This window comes from Papilio machaon, chromosome 3 (genome assembly GCF_912999745.1).
Source record: "Papilio machaon chromosome 3, ilPapMach1.1, whole genome shotgun sequence".
Lineage (NCBI taxonomy): Eukaryota > Metazoa > Arthropoda > Insecta > Lepidoptera > Papilionidae > Papilio > Papilio machaon.
Window position 1 is genome coordinate 1,495,606 of NC_059988.1, and position 18,678 is coordinate 1,514,283.

At 31.6% G+C, this 18,678-nt stretch overlaps 5 protein-coding genes across 5 annotated transcripts in view; 3 read left to right on the plus strand and 2 right to left on the minus strand.

The window, feature by feature from the left end:
* Positions 1 to 3,399: 3,399 nt before the first annotated feature.
* On the minus strand, positions 3,400 to 7,004 carry LOC106707815 (probable glutamate--tRNA ligase, mitochondrial). The gene is made up of 6 exons (XM_014499252.2): positions 6,634 to 7,004; positions 6,345 to 6,540; positions 5,654 to 5,868; positions 5,208 to 5,323; positions 4,290 to 4,399; positions 3,400 to 3,936 (listed from the first exon to the last, which is right to left on the minus strand). The coding sequence occupies exons 1-6, from the start codon at positions 6,969 to 6,971 to the stop codon at positions 3,400 to 3,402; spliced, it is 1,512 nt and encodes a 503-aa protein (XP_014354738.2). The 5' UTR covers positions 6,972 to 7,004.
* Positions 7,005 to 7,503: 499 nt separating this feature from the next.
* Positions 7,504 to 9,641, plus strand: LOC106707835 (DCN1-like protein 1). The gene is made up of 3 exons (XM_014499278.2): positions 7,504 to 7,602; positions 7,734 to 8,333; positions 8,963 to 9,641. Exons 1-3 carry the CDS (start codon positions 7,600 to 7,602, stop codon positions 9,155 to 9,157), a joined length of 798 nt encoding a protein of 265 aa, XP_014354764.1. The 5' UTR covers positions 7,504 to 7,599; the 3' UTR covers positions 9,158 to 9,641.
* Positions 9,642 to 11,702: 2,061 nt separating this feature from the next.
* Positions 11,703 to 13,042, plus strand: LOC106707854 (NADH dehydrogenase [ubiquinone] 1 alpha subcomplex subunit 2). Its single transcript, XM_014499298.2, has 3 exons — positions 11,703 to 11,886; positions 12,074 to 12,180; positions 12,916 to 13,042. The coding sequence occupies exons 1-3, from the start codon at positions 11,804 to 11,806 to the stop codon at positions 12,996 to 12,998; spliced, it is 273 nt and encodes a 90-aa protein (XP_014354784.1). The 5' UTR covers positions 11,703 to 11,803; the 3' UTR covers positions 12,999 to 13,042.
* An 838-nt stretch (positions 13,043 to 13,880) lies between these two features.
* LOC106707833 (probable pseudouridine-5'-phosphatase) lies at positions 13,881 to 16,285 on the minus strand. Its single transcript, XM_014499275.2, has 4 exons — positions 15,979 to 16,285; positions 15,539 to 15,757; positions 15,135 to 15,367; positions 13,881 to 14,721 (listed from the first exon to the last, which is right to left on the minus strand). The coding sequence occupies exons 1-4, from the start codon at positions 16,091 to 16,093 to the stop codon at positions 14,545 to 14,547; spliced, it is 744 nt and encodes a 247-aa protein (XP_014354761.2). The 5' UTR covers positions 16,094 to 16,285; the 3' UTR covers positions 13,881 to 14,544.
* Positions 16,286 to 16,625: 340 nt separating this feature from the next.
* The window catches only part of LOC106707814 (glypican-6), a 58,938-nt gene continuing 56,885 nt past the window's right edge, over positions 16,626 to 18,678 (plus strand). The window contains exon 1 of the mRNA XM_045686513.1: positions 16,626 to 17,014. Within this exon, the coding sequence (XP_045542469.1) occupies positions 16,795 to 17,014 (220 nt within the window). The 5' untranslated portion in view covers positions 16,626 to 16,794. The remainder of the gene's footprint in view (positions 17,015 to 18,678) is intronic.

The window sequence follows — 18,678 nt, forward strand, 5'->3', positions numbered from 1 at the left end:
CATATTGTTGTCTCACGTTCATTATCATCTCAGATTGAATGTGGACGGCTATAAAGGTAGAGGAAGACCAATGAAAGTATGGATGGATTGTGTGAAATAGGATATGCGTAAGAAGGGGGTAAATTCAGATATGACGGCTGATAGAGATGTATGGAGGAGTAGTACATAGTGCCGACCCTCCATAGGGATAAAAGCAGGTTGATGATGATGACGATCATCATCATCTCCCTGGCTTTTTCCCATTCAGGTGGTTTCGGCACACAAGGTTTTATAAACCTTAAAGTTGTTGGTGTCTCAAGTTATTCCATAGATTTTTTTACGTTAATATTCCTAATCAAGATTGTATTTTAATTCCATATACAATATATATTAATACTAGCTGTCGCCCGCGACTCCGTCCGCGCGCAGTTAAAAAAAAACTAAATGGGGGGGCGTTATGAAAAAATAGATGTTGGCCGATTCTCTCTGGTGTCCACGATACAGGCTATGCCTAGTGTGGGCATCACAAGATTACCCTAAATAACCATAAATGGTAACTTAATATCCGGATTATTTATGTGTAATTTTATGTTAGTATAAGGTTATTGTTTTTTTGGTTTAATCTTTTTTGTGTTAATAAAAAACTTTCTTTCTTTCTTTCTTTCTCAGACCTACTGAATATGCTAACAAAATTTCATGAGAATCGGTCAAGCCGTTTCGGAGGAGTTCAAGTTTGAACCCCGTGACACGAGAATTTTATATGTAAGATTAAAGTTACCAATGATACAATACATCGTATTTTTATTTATTTCTTCGTAACCGTATTATTTGCTTCCCTTTTGTTGTCAAAAAAGATTAAATAGAATCCAATTATTTTCCTCAAAACGAACTGACAACGACTATAATGATGGGGTCGGTTATAAAGAAGCAAGAGATTTTCGTTCCTTTTACATAGAGACTTTTTGAATTTGTACCAAGTCGGGATAAAAATGAAAAAGATTTTTTTATAGCTTTCTATTCTGAATATAATAATTATTTTAACAACGGAGAAATTGATTTTCCAAATGTTAAGTTACATTTTGAGTGCTTTTATGTTGTAAAGAGCATAAAAGTTAGTAACTTAGAGTAGAATAGGTATTTAAACAGCAGCCTTAATCAATCTTATAAAATTATTAAGCCTCAAAGAACTGCAAAGTGCAGATTAAGCTTTTACCGAAGACGCCGCGCATCTCATATCTTTGTGCCGTTCATTCTTAACTCGGCGTCGGCGACACCGCGGAGTGGCACTGATACCTCGTCTAGGAAATTGGAATTAGCCTGCCCTTTGCAAGAAGAGCGGTGGTGTTGCCATGTTAATAGAAATAAATGGGACAATGTCAGTTACATGTTTTGACGAGCATTAAAATATATGAGTTGAGACTTGAGACTGTAATTTTAAATATTGACATAATAAGTAATAATACATAATAAGTGATGATAAGTATTTATCCTTACAATAAAAAACACATTAGAGATATTTTCACTCAGAAGATTATTTATAGTAAAGACGTAGTTTTCAAAGTATTTCTGCATGAGTTAACTTTAATAGTTCCTAGAAGTCACGTGTGGAGACCCGCGTCTTGGGCTATCGAGCAGCTTTGTAAATAGCCATACTCTCACGTGCTCGAGTGGCGACATAGCTCTGTCTGTAACAGAACTATCACCCACAAGGGGGACTATTTCGAAACTTTTGCAAATGTATATTTCTTTTTTACTTTTAAATTTTCAAATAGAAGGCGAAAGTGCTCGCGTCAGGAATTTACAAACAACTGTAACTATTTTTCATGAAACAAATAAAGTATTGTTTGAACAAGCATTCCTTTACACATATTTTAAGTGATTACTGTTAGTTATTTTTCTTTGGCAGTAAGAGTCATGAGAGTCGTAAAAAATACCAAGAAATAATAATCTGCCTTCTTTCTGGTGACAAATTACGAGTATGTCACTTTATATTGACACAATGGCAAATCTGCCCTGCAATTGATTTAAAATACATTAAAGTGCTGCAAATGAGAACCTATCCGCCTGCTTACTGTCTATGGTCCGATACGATGCCTGGATGCTCTCCGTGAATTCTTATATTGCCGCATTGAATTCTAACTGACAATACAGGAATTTCTGTTTCTGAATTGAAGTTTGAAATAATTTTTTTTTTCTATATTAATAGTTTAATTCTATTTAATATTGACTCTTTTTTGTTTACTAAAGCAAATATTTACTGTAGATTTCTCACACTTATTGTTGAAGTAATTAATAAGCGGCCCAGAGTAAGACAGTCTATGGCAAAGGATATAATGTTACGTTTATGGCGGTAATTAACGTAAAATAATTTACCCTTTTTTATATAAAATTTTTAATAAAAATCGTCTTTAATTACACACCTTGCTACTCTTGAAATAGAAAAAAATTATGGGTAAGAATTTAATAAACCTTGTTTATAAAATTCTTGGAATTAAATTTATAATAGCGCGGCGCGTCCCTCGTTATCTCTCCGCTTGTCAATTTCACCATCCCATTAAAACTCTGTTCTAACTTTAAACAGCAAAGCAATTTGTCTATTGAATTAAGTGAAATGCCACGGGTAAGTTTAAGTAAGTTTAGTAATAATAATAAGTAAGTTTAGATATAACTTTCTATCATATATGGTTGGTACAGTTTCCTGCTGACGGTAGTTCATCTCTAAAACGTTTAAATATCACATGCTTTGATATGACAAAGTTTGGTAACAGCTTTTTTTCAGAATAAAATCGATGTACTACATGATGTTTAATTAAAAAAAAAAACGATAATTAACATCTAAATAAAAATATTATCTGTTTAAATTTAAAATAAAAAGACAAACAATAGAATTAAAAGTCTATTAAAAAACGAACACTGTCTACACGTACTGTCTACAAGTAATCAACCACAACCGGAGTGACGTCAGCTGACAGATGTCGCCGCGTCTAACTGCGGCCACTGACAGCTGTATTAAGTTCCGTTTATTGCTTTAAAGTCTGCTTCTGATAATACTGTATCCCAGACTTGTGCATTGTGCTTTATCATTCTTAACCACATTGTACTCTTTCTAAATGTTTGTTTAATTCGAGCATTTTATACAAGTACAGTCCAGCTGACTGCATATACATATACAAAACTTTCGAAACTACGTCAGTAGCATTTAATCACAGTCGGAAGTTTAGAGACGGATACCCTTATACAGATTTTTGATACCAAAACTGTATACAACTTTCTGAAGCTTTGTAAAATGTATACATATTTATGCAGCTGACTTTACACATAAATAGGTTTTTTTTTTCAAATAAATAAAATTTAAACTTTCCACTAACATAAACATGTTAGCATGTGTACCCATAAATCATAAGGGAAATAAAAAAAATATTATCGCATAACAGCCTTTATTCTTTCTAAAGATTGACTTTTCCCTAATAAATGCATCATTTCCGCAACACCAGGACCTTCCTTCAGCCCACTGAGAACTGATCTCAGCATTTTCATCAATGTTGGAAATTTAATGTCATTCTCTTCCGAGAAGTTTCTTAAATGATTCTTCAGAGAATCTTCCTCAAAATTTTCAATCTTCTCCAAATCCTGAACTAACTTCTCCAATAAACTATTGTCTATTTCTATCTTGTCTATGGTCGGGAGTATCCACATAAATGCGAACTTTGTCGAAACTAATTCTTCTATCCTTGTTATTCTGGATGTAGCCCATATTAAGATATTTCTTATATGTTCTTTGGAAACATTTAAATTGTGTTCTGGATAAGTAGTTTTAATCAATTCTTGCAAATTATCGATTAATTGTTCTGACAGTTTATGATCTTGTAGTTGCCGCTTTATCTCCAATCGATTGCATTCCTCCAATAGATCTGGATTTAACCGACTGGGATGTGACGAGATTCTTTCGATCTGGAACTAGAATTTTAACATTTAAAATAAATGATTCTATTATATTAAAAGATTAAAACTTCACTGGTGGGTCCATTACTAGTGGAGTAAAGCGTGCCCAGGAGAGCGCCCCATTACGATTCTACAAAGAGACTTCCTCATAATTTTCCTCTAAATTCTGAAGTAACTTCTCTTATAAATTTTCTACCTTGTCTATGGTGAGGAGGAATAACACAAATGAGAACTTTGTCGAAATCATTACGACTAAAATATACCTAAAATATCATTGTATGCAACATCTCTTTCGAAAGTGCGAGCCGTCATAAAGTTTGCATAGCCGTATACCAGTTACATAAAAACTATGCCCATACGCAAATTACCTCTTTAGTTAATTCCTCCATTGTCTTCAAACGGACTCCTTCGCCAACGACGTGGTCGAAGCCACCACCAGACAATGTAATGTAGTTCACTAGCGCTAATGGAAGTATACCTGTAAACAGTACACACAAATGTTAACCGGTTTTTTTCCATAAACTATACATAATATTATCATCCCTTTCGTTCCCTATGAAAATGTAGAGATGACAAGATAATATCGACGCCCCCATTTTTCAGAAGCAAAAAATCGTATTTCTATAATATCATCATCATCAGCTCACTATACGTCCCCACCGATTTTAGGGGTGACTAGGCCATAGTCAACAACGCTGGCCAAGTGCGGGTTGGTTGACTTCACACATATCATTGAATTTCTTCTCAGATATGTGCAGGTTGCATCACGATGTTTTCCTTCACCGTAAGAACGTCGGATAAAATGTACATATGTAAATCGAAAATCGAAAAACACATTGGTACATGGCGGGATTCGAACCCAGGACCTGCAGATTGCAAGTCAAGTGCTTAACCCCTGAGCCACCGACGCTCTTATTTTTTACATATTTATATCTTTTTTTATATTTTTTATATCTTTCTATAATAACTTCATCAATAATTATTGTACAAGAATCTTTTAGATACCAAAACAAAGCTAATTTTTATAGCTTCATTGTATTTAATTTTCATTCATATATTCCGGGCGTATTCTATGCTATGAAGGAAAAATTATAATACCGGAAATAAAAAAAATCTGTTTCAATTATGACTTTTTATCTCCGTAATTAACATTAAGAAAAATATTTAAAAAACATGTAATAGGATCTTTAGATGGCGAATTCGACGGAAAAGCAAGAACCCGGTAAGAGTGCATTACAGGATTATTTGTTGGGGGCGTCGAAATGTGTCTTAATTATAATACACACCATTATTTCTATAATCTTCCACTTTGACATCACTTTGTCTTTTGCTTAGTTTTGTTCCATCTGAATTTACAATCAATGGCAAGTGACCAAATTCTGGTGGCGTCCATCCAAAAGCTCTAAAATTAAACAAAACACAGAGGTTGTGTCATTTCATTATGAAGTTCCTACGACCATCTTCAAGCTTCATAATCAGATCAGTCACACTATTTACACATATGTCCAAAATTTAAATTGATCTAAGCCAATTGGTGACTGCGAAGTGGATCAAGATTTGATGACAAACATTAGGACTTTTGCAACTAAATAAAAGGTTTATTCCATCTAACCAAGTTTTTACTTGTGTACAAAAAACATTGCCATCAATTTCAATAGCTTTGAAGAGACAAATATATATATGTCATACAGATGTACTCTTTCACTTAATACTTTGTAATTTAAACCCTCACCTGTATATCAATAAATGCTTTGTTGTAGATATCTGCCACTCCACACCACGTAATACATGACTCACTTCCATAAGATGATCATCAACGACATTAGCAAAATGATATGTTGGATAACCATCACCTTTTATGAGTACAGGGTCACCTTCATTCAGAGATACATCATAAGCTATATTACCAAACACCATGTCTTGGTAATATTGGATGTCTGAGGTAAGCTAGAATTACAAACAAGAAAGGAAAATTCAAATATTTAGCCCTTATATATTCAATTGCTCAATATAAATTTTGGACTACAATTTTGGACCCTTAGGGGACGACGTCAGGAACCTCTATGGAAAATTTCAAGTCTCTAAACCCAGAGGTTTTGGCTGTGCATTGATACTTGAGTCAGTTACTTTACTCTTTTATATATATAGGTATAGATAACAGTACAATCATGGTTGTACCATCTGTTAATTATGATAGCTTAATATTTTAAATTTCAATAAAATAGTACAACTAACCTTTGATACTTAACTTTAAAACTACTAAAATATTTACAGAATAAGACTTTTTATGATGTTGTGCCTATCCTTTATACAAAACATGGTGAATTGAGGCTGTAATTAGTGAATTGTGATAACCTTTTTAATTATTAATTTGACGTTTTAAAACTATGAAATGCTTAGGATTACTTGTTTTTATATGTTACCTTAAATCTAATACAATATGGAATTCCAGATTTAATTTTTTCCTTGACCTCTTCCGGTGTCAGATGTCTGCACCGATTGTCATACTTGGGCACTCTTTGTAACTTAACAGCATCCCTCCGCAATATATTCAGTCTCCTTTCTGTGCAGAAGCAATGGTATGCAGATCCATTGTTAAGTAATTTATCTATGTGATCTCTGAAACAATAAGTAAATTCCTGAATCCATGTATTTCAAGATAAAGAAGTCTCAAGAAAGTTATAAAATAATTTTGCATAATAAGAATCATACTTATATATATTCAATCGTTCGCTTTGAATATAAGGTCCATATTGACTGTCTTTTCCAGGTCCTTCATCATATTCAAGGCCCGCCCAATTTAAATCCTTTACAAGAGCCTCCACCGAACCCGGCACTTTTCTGGTTTGATCTGTATCTTCTATCCGCAAAATAAATACACCACCTCTTGATTTTGCAAATAAATAATTATAAACAGCGGTCCTTAAACCACCCAAATGTAAATATCCCGTGGGACTAGGCGCAAATCTTACTCGCGGGCAAACAGTTTTCAATGTCCGATATAGGTTATACGAAGGTATAAACAAACTGTTCATAACAATGTTCACCATTTTAAAAATTCAATATACTTTTCACTAGTTTCATAAATATTACCATTAATCTTTAATCAAAAAAAAAAATTGCTTATTTATTTCATAATATTTTGCTTACTTTTTTTTTGTCTTTGTACTGTCATAATCAGCTGGTTTTTTTTCTATGATTTGACAATTTTAAATTTGTTGCCCGTTAAAAAAAGAGATACAGAGCTTTTGTACGGAAAATTTACCCAAACAATTTACTTATGAAAGATGTTTATTGATAAGTATAGACATTGATAAATCTAGATCAGAAATATGGAGAAAAAAATCTTATTCCTAATTATCACTTCGTTCAATTCAAAGCAAGTAACCACCATTAGTTAAAATGTAAGTTGCATAAAATGCTTCATTTTTGTTAATAATCCAGCTAGGCACTGCAACCTATAAACCAAAAAAAATTATTATCTTCATCTCCTTTTTATTTATTTTTTCTACGTGATATATTTATAATCTGTAGTTATTTTTGGCGGTTATCAAATGAATGGTAACATTCAAATTGTCTGTGATTGTTATTTATTTTAATCTGTGAATTTAGCTCTAATGTCGAAATAACAGTGAACTAGTGAAAGTCATTAATAGAATTAACAATAATCTTACGAAAATGGTTTGTAACAATAGTCATAAAATATTGTTTCCTTCGTTACAAAACATAATATTTTTAATAATAACTTTGGCGCTAGGCATTTGACAGTTGCAATATTCTGAGGTTATGACGTTACTCCGTTTTCTTTTCAGAATAAATTAAAATCATCACAGAGAGATAAAGTTAAGAAGTTCGTCGCGTTTACGCAAACGAGTGAGAGCACAGCTATTTATTGCCTTTCGCAAAACGATTGGAAATTAGACTTAGCCAGTGACAACTATTTTCAGAACCCCGACGCATATTACAAAGACTCTGGTAAATTTGCTGTTGACAGAAAAAGGGTTGATCAACTATTCAATAAGTATAGAGATCAACAGGAAAATGATAAGATAACCGTAGATGGTGTAATGAAGTTCCTAGAAGATCTAAACCTTAGTCCAGAATCTATATTAGTTTTAATAATAGCATGGAAATGTAAAGCTGCAGTGCAGTGCGAGTTCACTAAAGATGAATTTACAACAGGTCTTGTAGAGCTGGGTGTAGACAGCATAGAAAAATTAAAAGCTAAATTACCAACACTCGAATTGGAAATTAAAGATCCAAACAAATTCAAAGATTTTTATCACTTCACATTTAATTATGCTAAGAACCCAGGTCAGAAAGGATTAGAACTAGACATGGCTGTGGCTTATTGGAATATTGTGCTCCGTGGGAGGTTTAAATTTTTAGACGCTTGGTGTAAATTTCTAACGGTATGTTATCATATCTTATTAGACATTTCAGTATAATGTTAATCATACTGTAACAAGTGTGAAAGTATAATTATTAATTTTAATCTGTTTTACTGGGACCATTGCTATAGGTCTAATGAAAATAGTCTCCAAATCCATACAAAATCCTATAATCAGCTCACTAAAATAGTGTTTACTCTCAAATTGGTTTGAAACATCAACTTACATATTTATTTTTAAAGCCATCCCAACTTGTGGTTTTAATCTTCCTAGTGTTATAAATGCGAATGTTTAGATGGATGGATAGATGTTTGTTAGAAGGTATCTCCGGAATGGCTGCATGGATCTAGATGAAATTTGGTATAGAACACAGTCTGGAAGTCTATGTGTTCAGGCTACTAATTTAGTTTTCTTTTAATTCCGCGTGGATGGAGTTGTGGACGACAGCTAGTACCACTATAAAATAAAATAAATTTGTCTATGATTATGATAAACAATCAAAGGTGAATTTAAAAACTTCATAAATCAAAAGTACTTGCTATCAATATATCACACTAGAGTTATTTCAATATTGAAATTACATAAAGCAAAATAACTTTGCCTATTGAGCCTTAAAACCTTAATAAAACATGAATAATGTAACATTCCAGGAGCATCATAAAAGATCTATTCCAAAGGACACTTGGAATCTCTTACTGGACTTTGCTACACAAATAGATGATGGCATGAGCAACTATGATGCGGAAGGTGCCTGGCCAGTGCTTATAGACGACTTTGTTGAGTGGTGTCAAAAGCAAGGCTTAACAGCAGACGGGGTCAAAGCCCTAGAGCCAGCGTCCGGCTAGCTGACATCGAAATATAACCTACAGTTCGAAGCGAGGATAACCAGTGTTAATGTAGAAACACAAGTACAAATATGGTACAGTGGCATTCGGACATTCATTCAGCCACTACTTGCTCGCTTCGTTCTGTATAGCGTACATCTGTGTAACGAATGGGTCGCCATAATCTTCGAATTTCGTAGCTGACTAAATTTGAATTGTGCAGTGGTCAGGCCGTAGGCTTGGAACTTGAAGCGGGAACTGCTTTGTTATGCAATGGTGTTTTTGTTTCTTAATTTATTACCCTACTATGCTACTGTCTTGTTTCATACGTCCGTTAGATAAATGTAGGGTTTATTCAACCCTTTCTTCTAAATTATAAATTTAATTACAAATATAAATATATGTCATGTCACATAGGCATAATTTTGTCACCATGTGACAAAAGTAAACTAAAGTTCGAGTATTAGATATAGAATGGTTTTTATTGGACATTAAAATTTATCAAATTATTACTAAAAAAAATTTGAAAATTTAGAAATAAAGTTGAAATTCACAAGGATGTCAATTTTTAAAAAGTATTAGGTTTCTTTTTTTTTTTCATTATATCCATTCTTCTATCTCAAGTTAGGCAATGTCATAGAATAATCTATTTTTATTTGAGATGAATAACTAATGTGTGAAGAAAAATTACAATTATATAGTTTTTTTTTTATTGTATTTCTAACAATTGCAGCATTAAAGCAAATCTCTATGTAAATATGTATATACATGGTATATCTTTTTTTTTTAGTTTTCTTAATTATAGCATAGAGTTTCTGTTTTGATTTTCTCATATACCAATTTTAACAGTTGATTAATGCAAATATACAATTGATTGTTGACTTTTTTTGTTCATTTCATCTATTTAACATATTACTTTAATATCCACTATTGAATTTTAAACATGCTGTATTTAAGTTGGAATTTTTTAAGAAAAAAAAGTGTACAAAAATAGACTTTTTCTAGTTGCTAGTAACATTTTTACATTATTTCAATCTACAACCTAAAGTTTGTGAATAAACAGTGAGTTTGTTTGTTTGTAAACTTTAAATTTGAGATTGGAATAATTAAGAATCTAGTGAAACATCTGGATTTCGATTAAAAAAAAACAGTTGAAAATAAAAAAATAACTTTAAAAAAATATATTTTCAAAGTAGCAGTACATGTACACATTTGAAATTTTTTTTAGTGTAATATTTGAAATATAAAAAAGATATTTATAATTTGGCACAAATCTTGAATTTACAAAAAAATACATTGTTCAATTAATTAATCAAAATTAATTGTATATTATTTTAATTTATTGCCTTAATGCCTTAAATAACAAAACATACCAGAAAAGCTAAACACATAGAATTTATCTGAATCTTATTCTAACATAAAATGACTTATCAAAAGCGTGATCTGTGATTATTGTAGTAATTTCGTAATATATTCGAAATTAAAACATAAAAATCTCGGTAAAATTGTTTTAATATGAACAAATTTTATTAGTGTGTAAAAATGTGGCTGACGATTTATAACTTTCATCCATTTTTTGGCTATTGGCATAAAGGTGTAATTTTTTAAAGATTAATTTAAAAAATTGAAATTGTTGCTTTTTTATAGATTAAACGAGACATGAGATCGTAGAAAACATATTGGTACTTAGACTTAATGTACAAAAATAAATTGATGTATTGAAAATTAATTACATTAAATTGTTAATATAAAATAATCTTTTACTACCAATGGATGTGCTGATATCCTTGCTATTTTAATGTGATAATAATTTAAAACAAGGTATGTATGAATGGTAGGTATTTATACATAAATAATATAGGTAAAGGTATTTGTTCTCTTATCACGCCTGGGTTTTTATACGACCCCACCGAGGGGGAAACTATGTGTTCTTCCAGATCTGGGTTGTGTTCTAAATTTGTGCCGAATTTAATCGAAATCCCTTAAACCATTTTTGAGATACTTGATAACATACATCCATCCATTCAAACTCGCATTAAAAAAACGTGATAAGTATCCTACGTGTTCTAGACTATGTTCTACAACTGTGCCAATTTTCATCAAGAATCAAGATCCGTTCCGGAGATAACTTCAAACACACATCCATCTTTTGATCCATCTAAACTTTCGCATTTATAACAGTTTACGCTAGTGCTAGTTTTAGTTTTATAACAGTTTATTATTAATTAAATTGATTGACTAATCTTTACTTTGGATTATGTGCTATTGCAAAATCTATATATATAAAAGAAAGTCGTGTTAGTTCCACTATTTATAACTCAAGAACGGCTGAATCGATTTGACTGAAAATTGGTAGGCTTAGAACCAGGAAACGGACATAGGATAATTTTTACCCCGTTTTCTATTTTTTATTCCACGCGGACGGAGTCGCGGGTAAAAGCTAGTTTGAATATAAAATTAATTAATAGTTATAAAATAGTAAAACCTTTCGTAGCTATTACAGAACGTGAAAAGAAAAAAAATTGCAGGTACCTGCTAATGTCAACAATGTCACTGTCACTGTCAATACCATTTTGCAATTATTTTCATGTCAGTTTGCAAAATCTAAATAGATTGAAATTATAATACTTTGACTTTTAATACTTAATAACTTTATAATACTTAAAAATGTCGGCCGTGCGACTAGGTGGAAGACTAAAGGAGTTGAGAATTCATTTGTGTCAAACAAGTCCGCAATCCGCTGGAGTCAGGTACTTTTGATTACATAAATATTTTATAACCTTTTTTACTTAGTATAAACAGCCCTGATAGTTCCAGTGGGGATTCAAAAGTATGCAGTAGCAGTCATATATTATTCTAGAGTGAGATAAAAGAAAAAAAAATCAATTTCGCAAGTTTTATTAACTTCTTTGAATGAAAAAAATGTTATTGTTTCAGGGAATTCATTCAAAAATCTTACGTGAGCTTAAAAAAGGCTAATCCTACCTTCCCAATTTTGATTCGTGAATGCAACGGAATTCAACCTCGTATATGGGCTAGATATGGTAGGTGAAATTATAATTTTCTTACTGCAATTTAGTATAACCAAGCGATATATCTTCACAGTGATACATTTAAGAGTGTGGATAAACAGTACCACTGATTACCAAAATATATACTAATATATGTGTAACTGAATATCCCAAATACATGCCTAAATTTCTTTATAAACATTTTCTTAAGTAAATACCAAGTTGTGTTGAAGATTTGTAATGTCCATTATAGGTTTGATATGTTATTTAAACTTGATGAATGTGTAATTTTCACAGAAAGGGGCCGTGAACTTTGTGAACCGTTAACTGATTTGAATTGTGATCAAGTTTATAGCATCATACAGAAGTTGAATAAGATTATATAAATTAAATGGTTATTCAATATCATATGTTTCAGTAGTTAATAAATAAACGTAGCTAAGATACTGTTTCAAGTTGCAATAAGAATATTAAATACCTATTTTTAAATTTTTATTGTATTTCAATATTGGAAAAACTCGTTACAAACTGGATAATAGATAGAAAATTCGCACAGTTGTAATTTGCTTAAAGTATAGTATTTTTGTTAGTTTTAAATTTTTAACATATTAAAATATTGTTAATTTTATTAGTAGAATTACATTTGAATGTTAAGACTTGTAGTAATATTATAAATATTTTTTTATATATTATGTATTTTGAAATATGTTATGTATTATGTAACTTTGTTTCATGTACAATCTCTAATATTATAAATTTAATTTCCAGAAAAAGGTGAAGAGCGCAGCACTCCATTGACAAATATGAAGGCAGACGATGTTCTCAATGAAGTGCAGAAACTATCCAAATGATTTGTTTTGTTTTAATTTAATTATGTTAATAATAAATAGTTACTAGAAAGTAATTTTGTTTATTTTCACATGTATATTATTTTTTGTTTTGTTGAGACAACTTATGTATAAATAAATATTACAAGCATAAATCGAGAACCTTTTCCTTTGAAATCTATACATAATGATAATGGAGTGTCATTATGTAATATTGAACCAAAAAATCATATTTCGTACATATTTGTATTGATAAAGAAAAACCATTTTTTTTGCTGTCGGCTGAGCTGATTTCAAGTGTATTGGATGGGAAGGTAGCTGGTACATTTGGGCATATTTCGTTGCTACCTTTGCCCAAGTTCACTATTAAAGAACAAATACAGTGGTTTAGTAATAACAGAATTGAATAACACAACATCGCTTGTACAAATAATTTATTATGCTTATTTACTCTATAAACTACACATGTAAAACATAACAAATATAAAACACTATGTATAACAATCACATGCACATAAGAAATTCTATTTGTATATAAAAAAGTATTTCGCATTATATATTTTAATATCAAATATGGATATGAAACTTATTAAAAAAAATATAATTTTATCATTGATACAAAAGTGTTTATTAATTACGAAATCACAACCAAAAGTACAAAAAAAATTTTTTGTTTTTAAGTACTAGCTCATTTACGAACATTTGACAACTTAAAGATGGATAATATGATGAATTTATTATAACAAATACATTGAATAAATATAATAATACACATTATATAATTTTTTGACTGTTTAAGCAAATTACTTTTGTCCGAAATTCAGAAAAAAAATAATTGCTTCCAAAATTCGTGTTACCCGAAATTGGTATTGAAATGAGATTTAAAATTTTTAATGAATATTTCTATTTACTATAAAAGTATAAAATATCGAGTGTATGTGAGTTTACATTTTATTATCTGTGGATTTCTACTGCACTGACATGTGTATACACTATGTCATCTATTACATTCTCTTTGTAAAAAACAGAGACAACTTTAATTGTCTATACAAATTTCACTAGAGTCAAGACTCACAGTACTGTTTTAATATAAAATTTATCTTATATACAAATTCCTACTATTTCTTACTCCACATGTTAACAAAACTATTATTAATTACTACACAAATGAACTACAAGTCTAATTGTCGGTTCTAAAATCAAAATCCCTGTTTAAAACATATTGTTATCTCTTTTTATTAAAGATAATGAGAGGAATGACAATATTCTTTACAGAAATTTTTGTCTCTGAAATCTCAAATAAGAATTCCAAATATCACTATGTAAGTTCCACAAAGATAGAACCTGAAAGCCTGCTTGCTTTTTAATTACCTGATTTCCAAAAGAAGTAGGTAACACATTATGTGTCACAGACTACACAGAACCCGAGATATTTAAAATGATCAGATGTAGCCAATAAAGTGTGAGATAATAACTTCCATCTATAACCATAGTGTAAAAATAACTTGAAACCAAAATCCTATAAATAACATATATACATTACAACTTAATTTAGGATCTTATGTAACGGTCATTGGAACGCTGGTAACCCAAACATTTCTGGTTGGAACTTGGCTAGTGTTGGTAGAACGATGGTAGCATGTTTGGTGAGTCTTTTGTCGAGGTGTGGGTCGGGCACCATGACTACCTGCATTCCCGCCTCAATGCCAGCGGTCACACCATGTGGAGAGTCCTCAAATACCAAACACTGAAAATTCACAAACAAAATTTATATAAATTATCAATGGTGTTTAATAACTTAAATACTTTGTACAACATAAGTTTCGAATCTTTCATTCTTTTTTCGATCTGTGCTTAGTGCACAGTTTGACTGACATTGACCAAAAAAATTTCCTCAAATTTTTAGTTATAGGCTTAGTTTTCGGCAACTACATTTGAACTTGGTTGAGCGAGAAACTTCTATAAGCAAGAGCCCTGTCGATCCCAACGGAAAACTTCCATAAGCGACAAATACCACGGTCTCTATGACTCTCACTTATACAGGTTTGACTGTAGTTAGAAGTTAAGCAACAACATATTTATTTTTAACCATCACTTTATTCTTATACTCAACTAAATAACAGTTTTTACTATAACTTATAAAAACATGAAATTTTGTACCTTAGATGGATCAGGTTTGTCCAGAAATCTGGTAGCGGCAACAAGAAATATATCTGGATGTGGTTTTCCAAATTTGACTTCTTTGTCAGAGCTGCCCATAACCATATGGTTGAAAAGACTAAACAACTCCTTATGGCAAGCAATCTTAGTCTGAACAGAGCGCTCACTTGATGATGTTGCTAAGGCGAATGGTACTTGCGTCTTGTGCAGGTGACGAATTAATCTTTCAGCACCTGTAAAGTTATCAAAATAACGAATATAAAATAAATGATATAAAAATTATGACTAAGACTGGTAATAAGACATTCAACTGCATACTTTAATAAATAATTACTCAGAATTCTTCACACAACATTCGCACAATTTTTTAACACGTAAAAATGTATGTGTTGTACAACATTTACCATCTAATAAAGGTGTTCCAGCTAACATGGTGTCACCAAGTTTCAGCAACTGGTCTCTGAATTCATGAGGTGCGACAGGTAGTTTCAGCTCTTTGCATAGAATTTCAGACAACCTCTGTTCAGTTCCACCAAGTACCTTCATCATCAGCTCATCCGTGTACTTGTGCCCGTAGTTTGCACAAAGCTGAGTTATCATCTTTTTATAAACTTGCTCTGTATCTATAAAAAAAATATAAGATTTATATGTTTTGAATAAATAAAGTTCTACATATAAGTTGTATAAAATAAATCGCATTGTAAATCATGTTGGTATTGACATTTACTGATTATACAATCAAATTGAAACGCAAACATTTCTTCTGTAGAGCGTAAATATAACCTTCAGTACATTAACATTGACAACAATCAAAAAGGTCGAGCGCATTTACATAGGTACTTACCTAACAGAAGACCGTCCATATCAAATATGCAATGAGTTACTTTCCTCACATTATGTGTCGCTAAAAATCTCCTTCCGATCGTTTTCGATAAATTTTGTAACAAATAAATTCTCATTTTGAGACTACACAAAATGTTATGTAAACGTGACTGAAATAGAGTGTTTTCTGAATTAACAATGTTACGTCTACCATGTAGCGTTGACTATCAAATAATAAAATACTTTAATATACGACGAATAGCGGCGTCAGGCTATTTTAAATGTGTACGTTGAAATTAAATTGTGAAGTTAATAAAATGACAAGTTGTTGGTTGCTTATCAAAATATGAATTAAAAATATCATCAGTACAGTACATTTCTTTGAAACTGAGAAGTTATCATTTTTCTCTTTCTATTTAAGCAATTTTATTTTAGTTGGGAAGGGACAGAATATTTTGTGTTGCAAGTACTATTTTTTGTAGAATTTCACACTCAAAATACCTATTTATTCTCAATATGTTTTCCAAACCGGTCAAACCTAATTTTATAGAAAAAAACTTGTTTTTTTTGTAAAAAGCCAAATTACCCAGCTTCAAATATTTTTGATACAGTGGCAACAACTGTAGTTAAGTTAACTTTCCGGCTTTCAGCACACTTCAGTCAGCGGCAGTCGTCCTGCGATCGTCATGGATCGCAGTTGAGTTGTTGCGTTTTTTGAATGGCGTGCATAATATTTGAAAAGTTAAGTTAAAAGAAAATTTAACTATACTTTTATTTTTATTTATGGTACGCCTTATATAATATATTTTAGAACAGTCTAAAATTAAATCCCGTGAACATGGCTGTGAACGTGTGTTGTTGTGTGAAACTGTCCCCTAACAAAAAATCGATTTTTGGATCGAGTATAAAGAACCAAATAATGTATTTGGTGATAGTTGCGAGTTTATTCGCCATTGTGTCATCCGCGGACACTGAGACATCCTGTGCTAAAGTGAAAACTTTCTTCGAAAAGAAAGGAGTGTTGTTGGATGTTGACATACAAGAACAAGCTAACTCAGGTGAGAATCACGCGCTATCTTTTACAGGCACTTTGATAGCGGCTTAATGAAGATAAATATAGATTAAAAAACTTCTAATAACTATGAGTTGGTGTTAAATGAATGTTCAGTACAAAAAATAGTAATTTCTATTTAAAGCGCGCGCCGCCGGCATGCAAGAGCGCAGCCAGCAATTATTTTTACTGATTTAATGTAAAAAGAAACATTAATAGCTTACAATGCATAAAGTAAAATAGACCAACTATAATAACGTAGGAATTATTCAAAATTAGTGACACGCAAATTTTGAAATATTTAACTACCCACTAGAAAGCGAATTCATTTTTTTAAAGAATTTAAAACGTACTTCTTTCTATTAAACAACAAACACAAGCACACACACACACAATATAACAATAATTTTCATTAGATTATTGTATATCATAAACGGGAACAGAGAAAAACCAAGGTATGACAAAATAATAATCCAACAGTGACAAAATAATCTTTATAGCCTATCTGCGATACGGTGATAGTTTAGAGATATTTATTAGTAACGGAATCGTAAGGGAAGGGATAGGAAGGGCCGGTAGCTATTGTTATTCAAGAAATGTAAAACCCCCTGCGATAAGGATCTTCCAAGGTACATTTACCTGGAGGTTAAACAAGTCGAAACAAGAGTCGTGTTTTATAATGTTCACAGAATTGTCTGTGAAGGTTAATTCACAAAAAATCGAAGTGTTCGATTTTTGAATTAATATTAATCATCCGTTATCTATTAATTAGGAAAATAAAATTTTAACCGTATTTTTTTGAAGCTATAATCGATCTTAAACTACTTTTGCTTCAAATTTAACCGATCTAATGATCGCAACACCAATGGAAACCTGAATGAAAAACCTGATCTATCATCTTATACTCAGAAAGTTATAAAACCTTATTTTCTCCGATCTCCGTATAACGGGTCGATTATTGAATTCGCTAAGAAATTGCATGTCCTCAGACCTTGTGCCGTCTCGAATGCGCATATGGAACATCATTCGCTTGGTAAGAAAAACTGAAGAGGTCATAGCTTTTATACTTTACCATTAGTTGATCTAAAGCTTTATTAAATAATTTATAGGCTGCTTATATTGTCAGTTAACTTGATAGTTTAGGGAGGCACTTTATAACTGCTATACTTATTTGATTTAATCGCAGTCTCACAAAGATAAGTTCGGCCCAAAAGTGGTCGGTTCGTGGGTGTATTTGACGCAGTGGGCGTTGTTATGAAATGCATTGCCACATAAATCTACCTACATTTGTGCGAACTGAATCTTATGAGGCTTTAGCTTTACGATTTTAAACAACTTTACTACAAGATTGATCTTTATTGTAATTGTGTAAAGTTGGAATTTGTTTGTTGATGATAGTGAGGAAGTGCTATTAAAGTTAAAAGCACGCAGCGGTAGGCAGGTAATGGGTTATGTAGGCGAACGCAGAGTAGTCTTTGCGGACTTGACTTCGATAAGGTTTCAGACGCTGGCCGAGATATTCTCGACAAATGCATTTATTATTCGATTCGAGTTAGTCTAGCTACTATACAGCTCAATGGTGATCGATAGCAGTACCAGGAATTAATAAATACTCGACTCCATTTCGAAGAATTTACTTCGACCGTCTAGACTAGCTGTGAAAATAAATGT

What these genes read in the sequence shown, in the direction of transcription:
- LOC106707815 (XM_014499252.2), bottom strand. Translation starts at nt 6,971, where the DNA reads ATGGTGAACATTGTTATGAACAGTTTGTTTATACCTTCGTATAACCTA. An exon ending in GAACGATTGAATATATATAA is followed by an intron (nt 6,541 to 6,633) that starts GTATGATTCTTA and finishes TTATTGTTTCAG; the next exon opens with AGATCACATAGATAAATTAC. An exon ending in GGAAGATTATAGAAATAATG is followed by an intron (nt 4,400 to 5,207) that starts GTGTGTATTATA and finishes TACTGTTTACAG; the next exon opens with GTATACTTCCATTAGCGCTA.
- LOC106707835 (XM_014499278.2), top strand. An exon ending in CTTGGTGTAAATTTCTAACG is followed by an intron (nt 8,334 to 8,962) that starts GTATGTTATCAT and finishes GTAACATTCCAG; the next exon opens with GAGCATCATAAAAGATCTAT.
- LOC106707854 (XM_014499298.2), top strand. Translation starts at nt 11,804, where the DNA reads ATGTCGGCCGTGCGACTAGGTGGAAGACTAAAGGAGTTGAGAATTCAT. An exon ending in CCGCAATCCGCTGGAGTCAG is followed by an intron (nt 11,887 to 12,073) that starts GTACTTTTGATT and finishes TTATTGTTTCAG; the next exon opens with GGAATTCATTCAAAAATCTT. An exon ending in TCGTATATGGGCTAGATATG is followed by an intron (nt 12,181 to 12,915) that starts GTAGGTGAAATT and finishes TTTAATTTCCAG; the next exon opens with AAAAAGGTGAAGAGCGCAGC.
- LOC106707833 (XM_014499275.2), bottom strand. Translation starts at nt 16,093, where the DNA reads ATGAGAATTTATTTGTTACAAAATTTATCGAAAACGATCGGAAGGAGA. An exon ending in TATGGACGGTCTTCTGTTAG is followed by an intron (nt 15,758 to 15,978) that starts GTAAGTACCTAT and finishes TTTTTTTTATAG; the next exon opens with ATACAGAGCAAGTTTATAAA. An exon ending in TGGAACACCTTTATTAGATG is followed by an intron (nt 15,368 to 15,538) that starts GTAAATGTTGTA and finishes ATAACTTTACAG; the next exon opens with GTGCTGAAAGATTAATTCGT.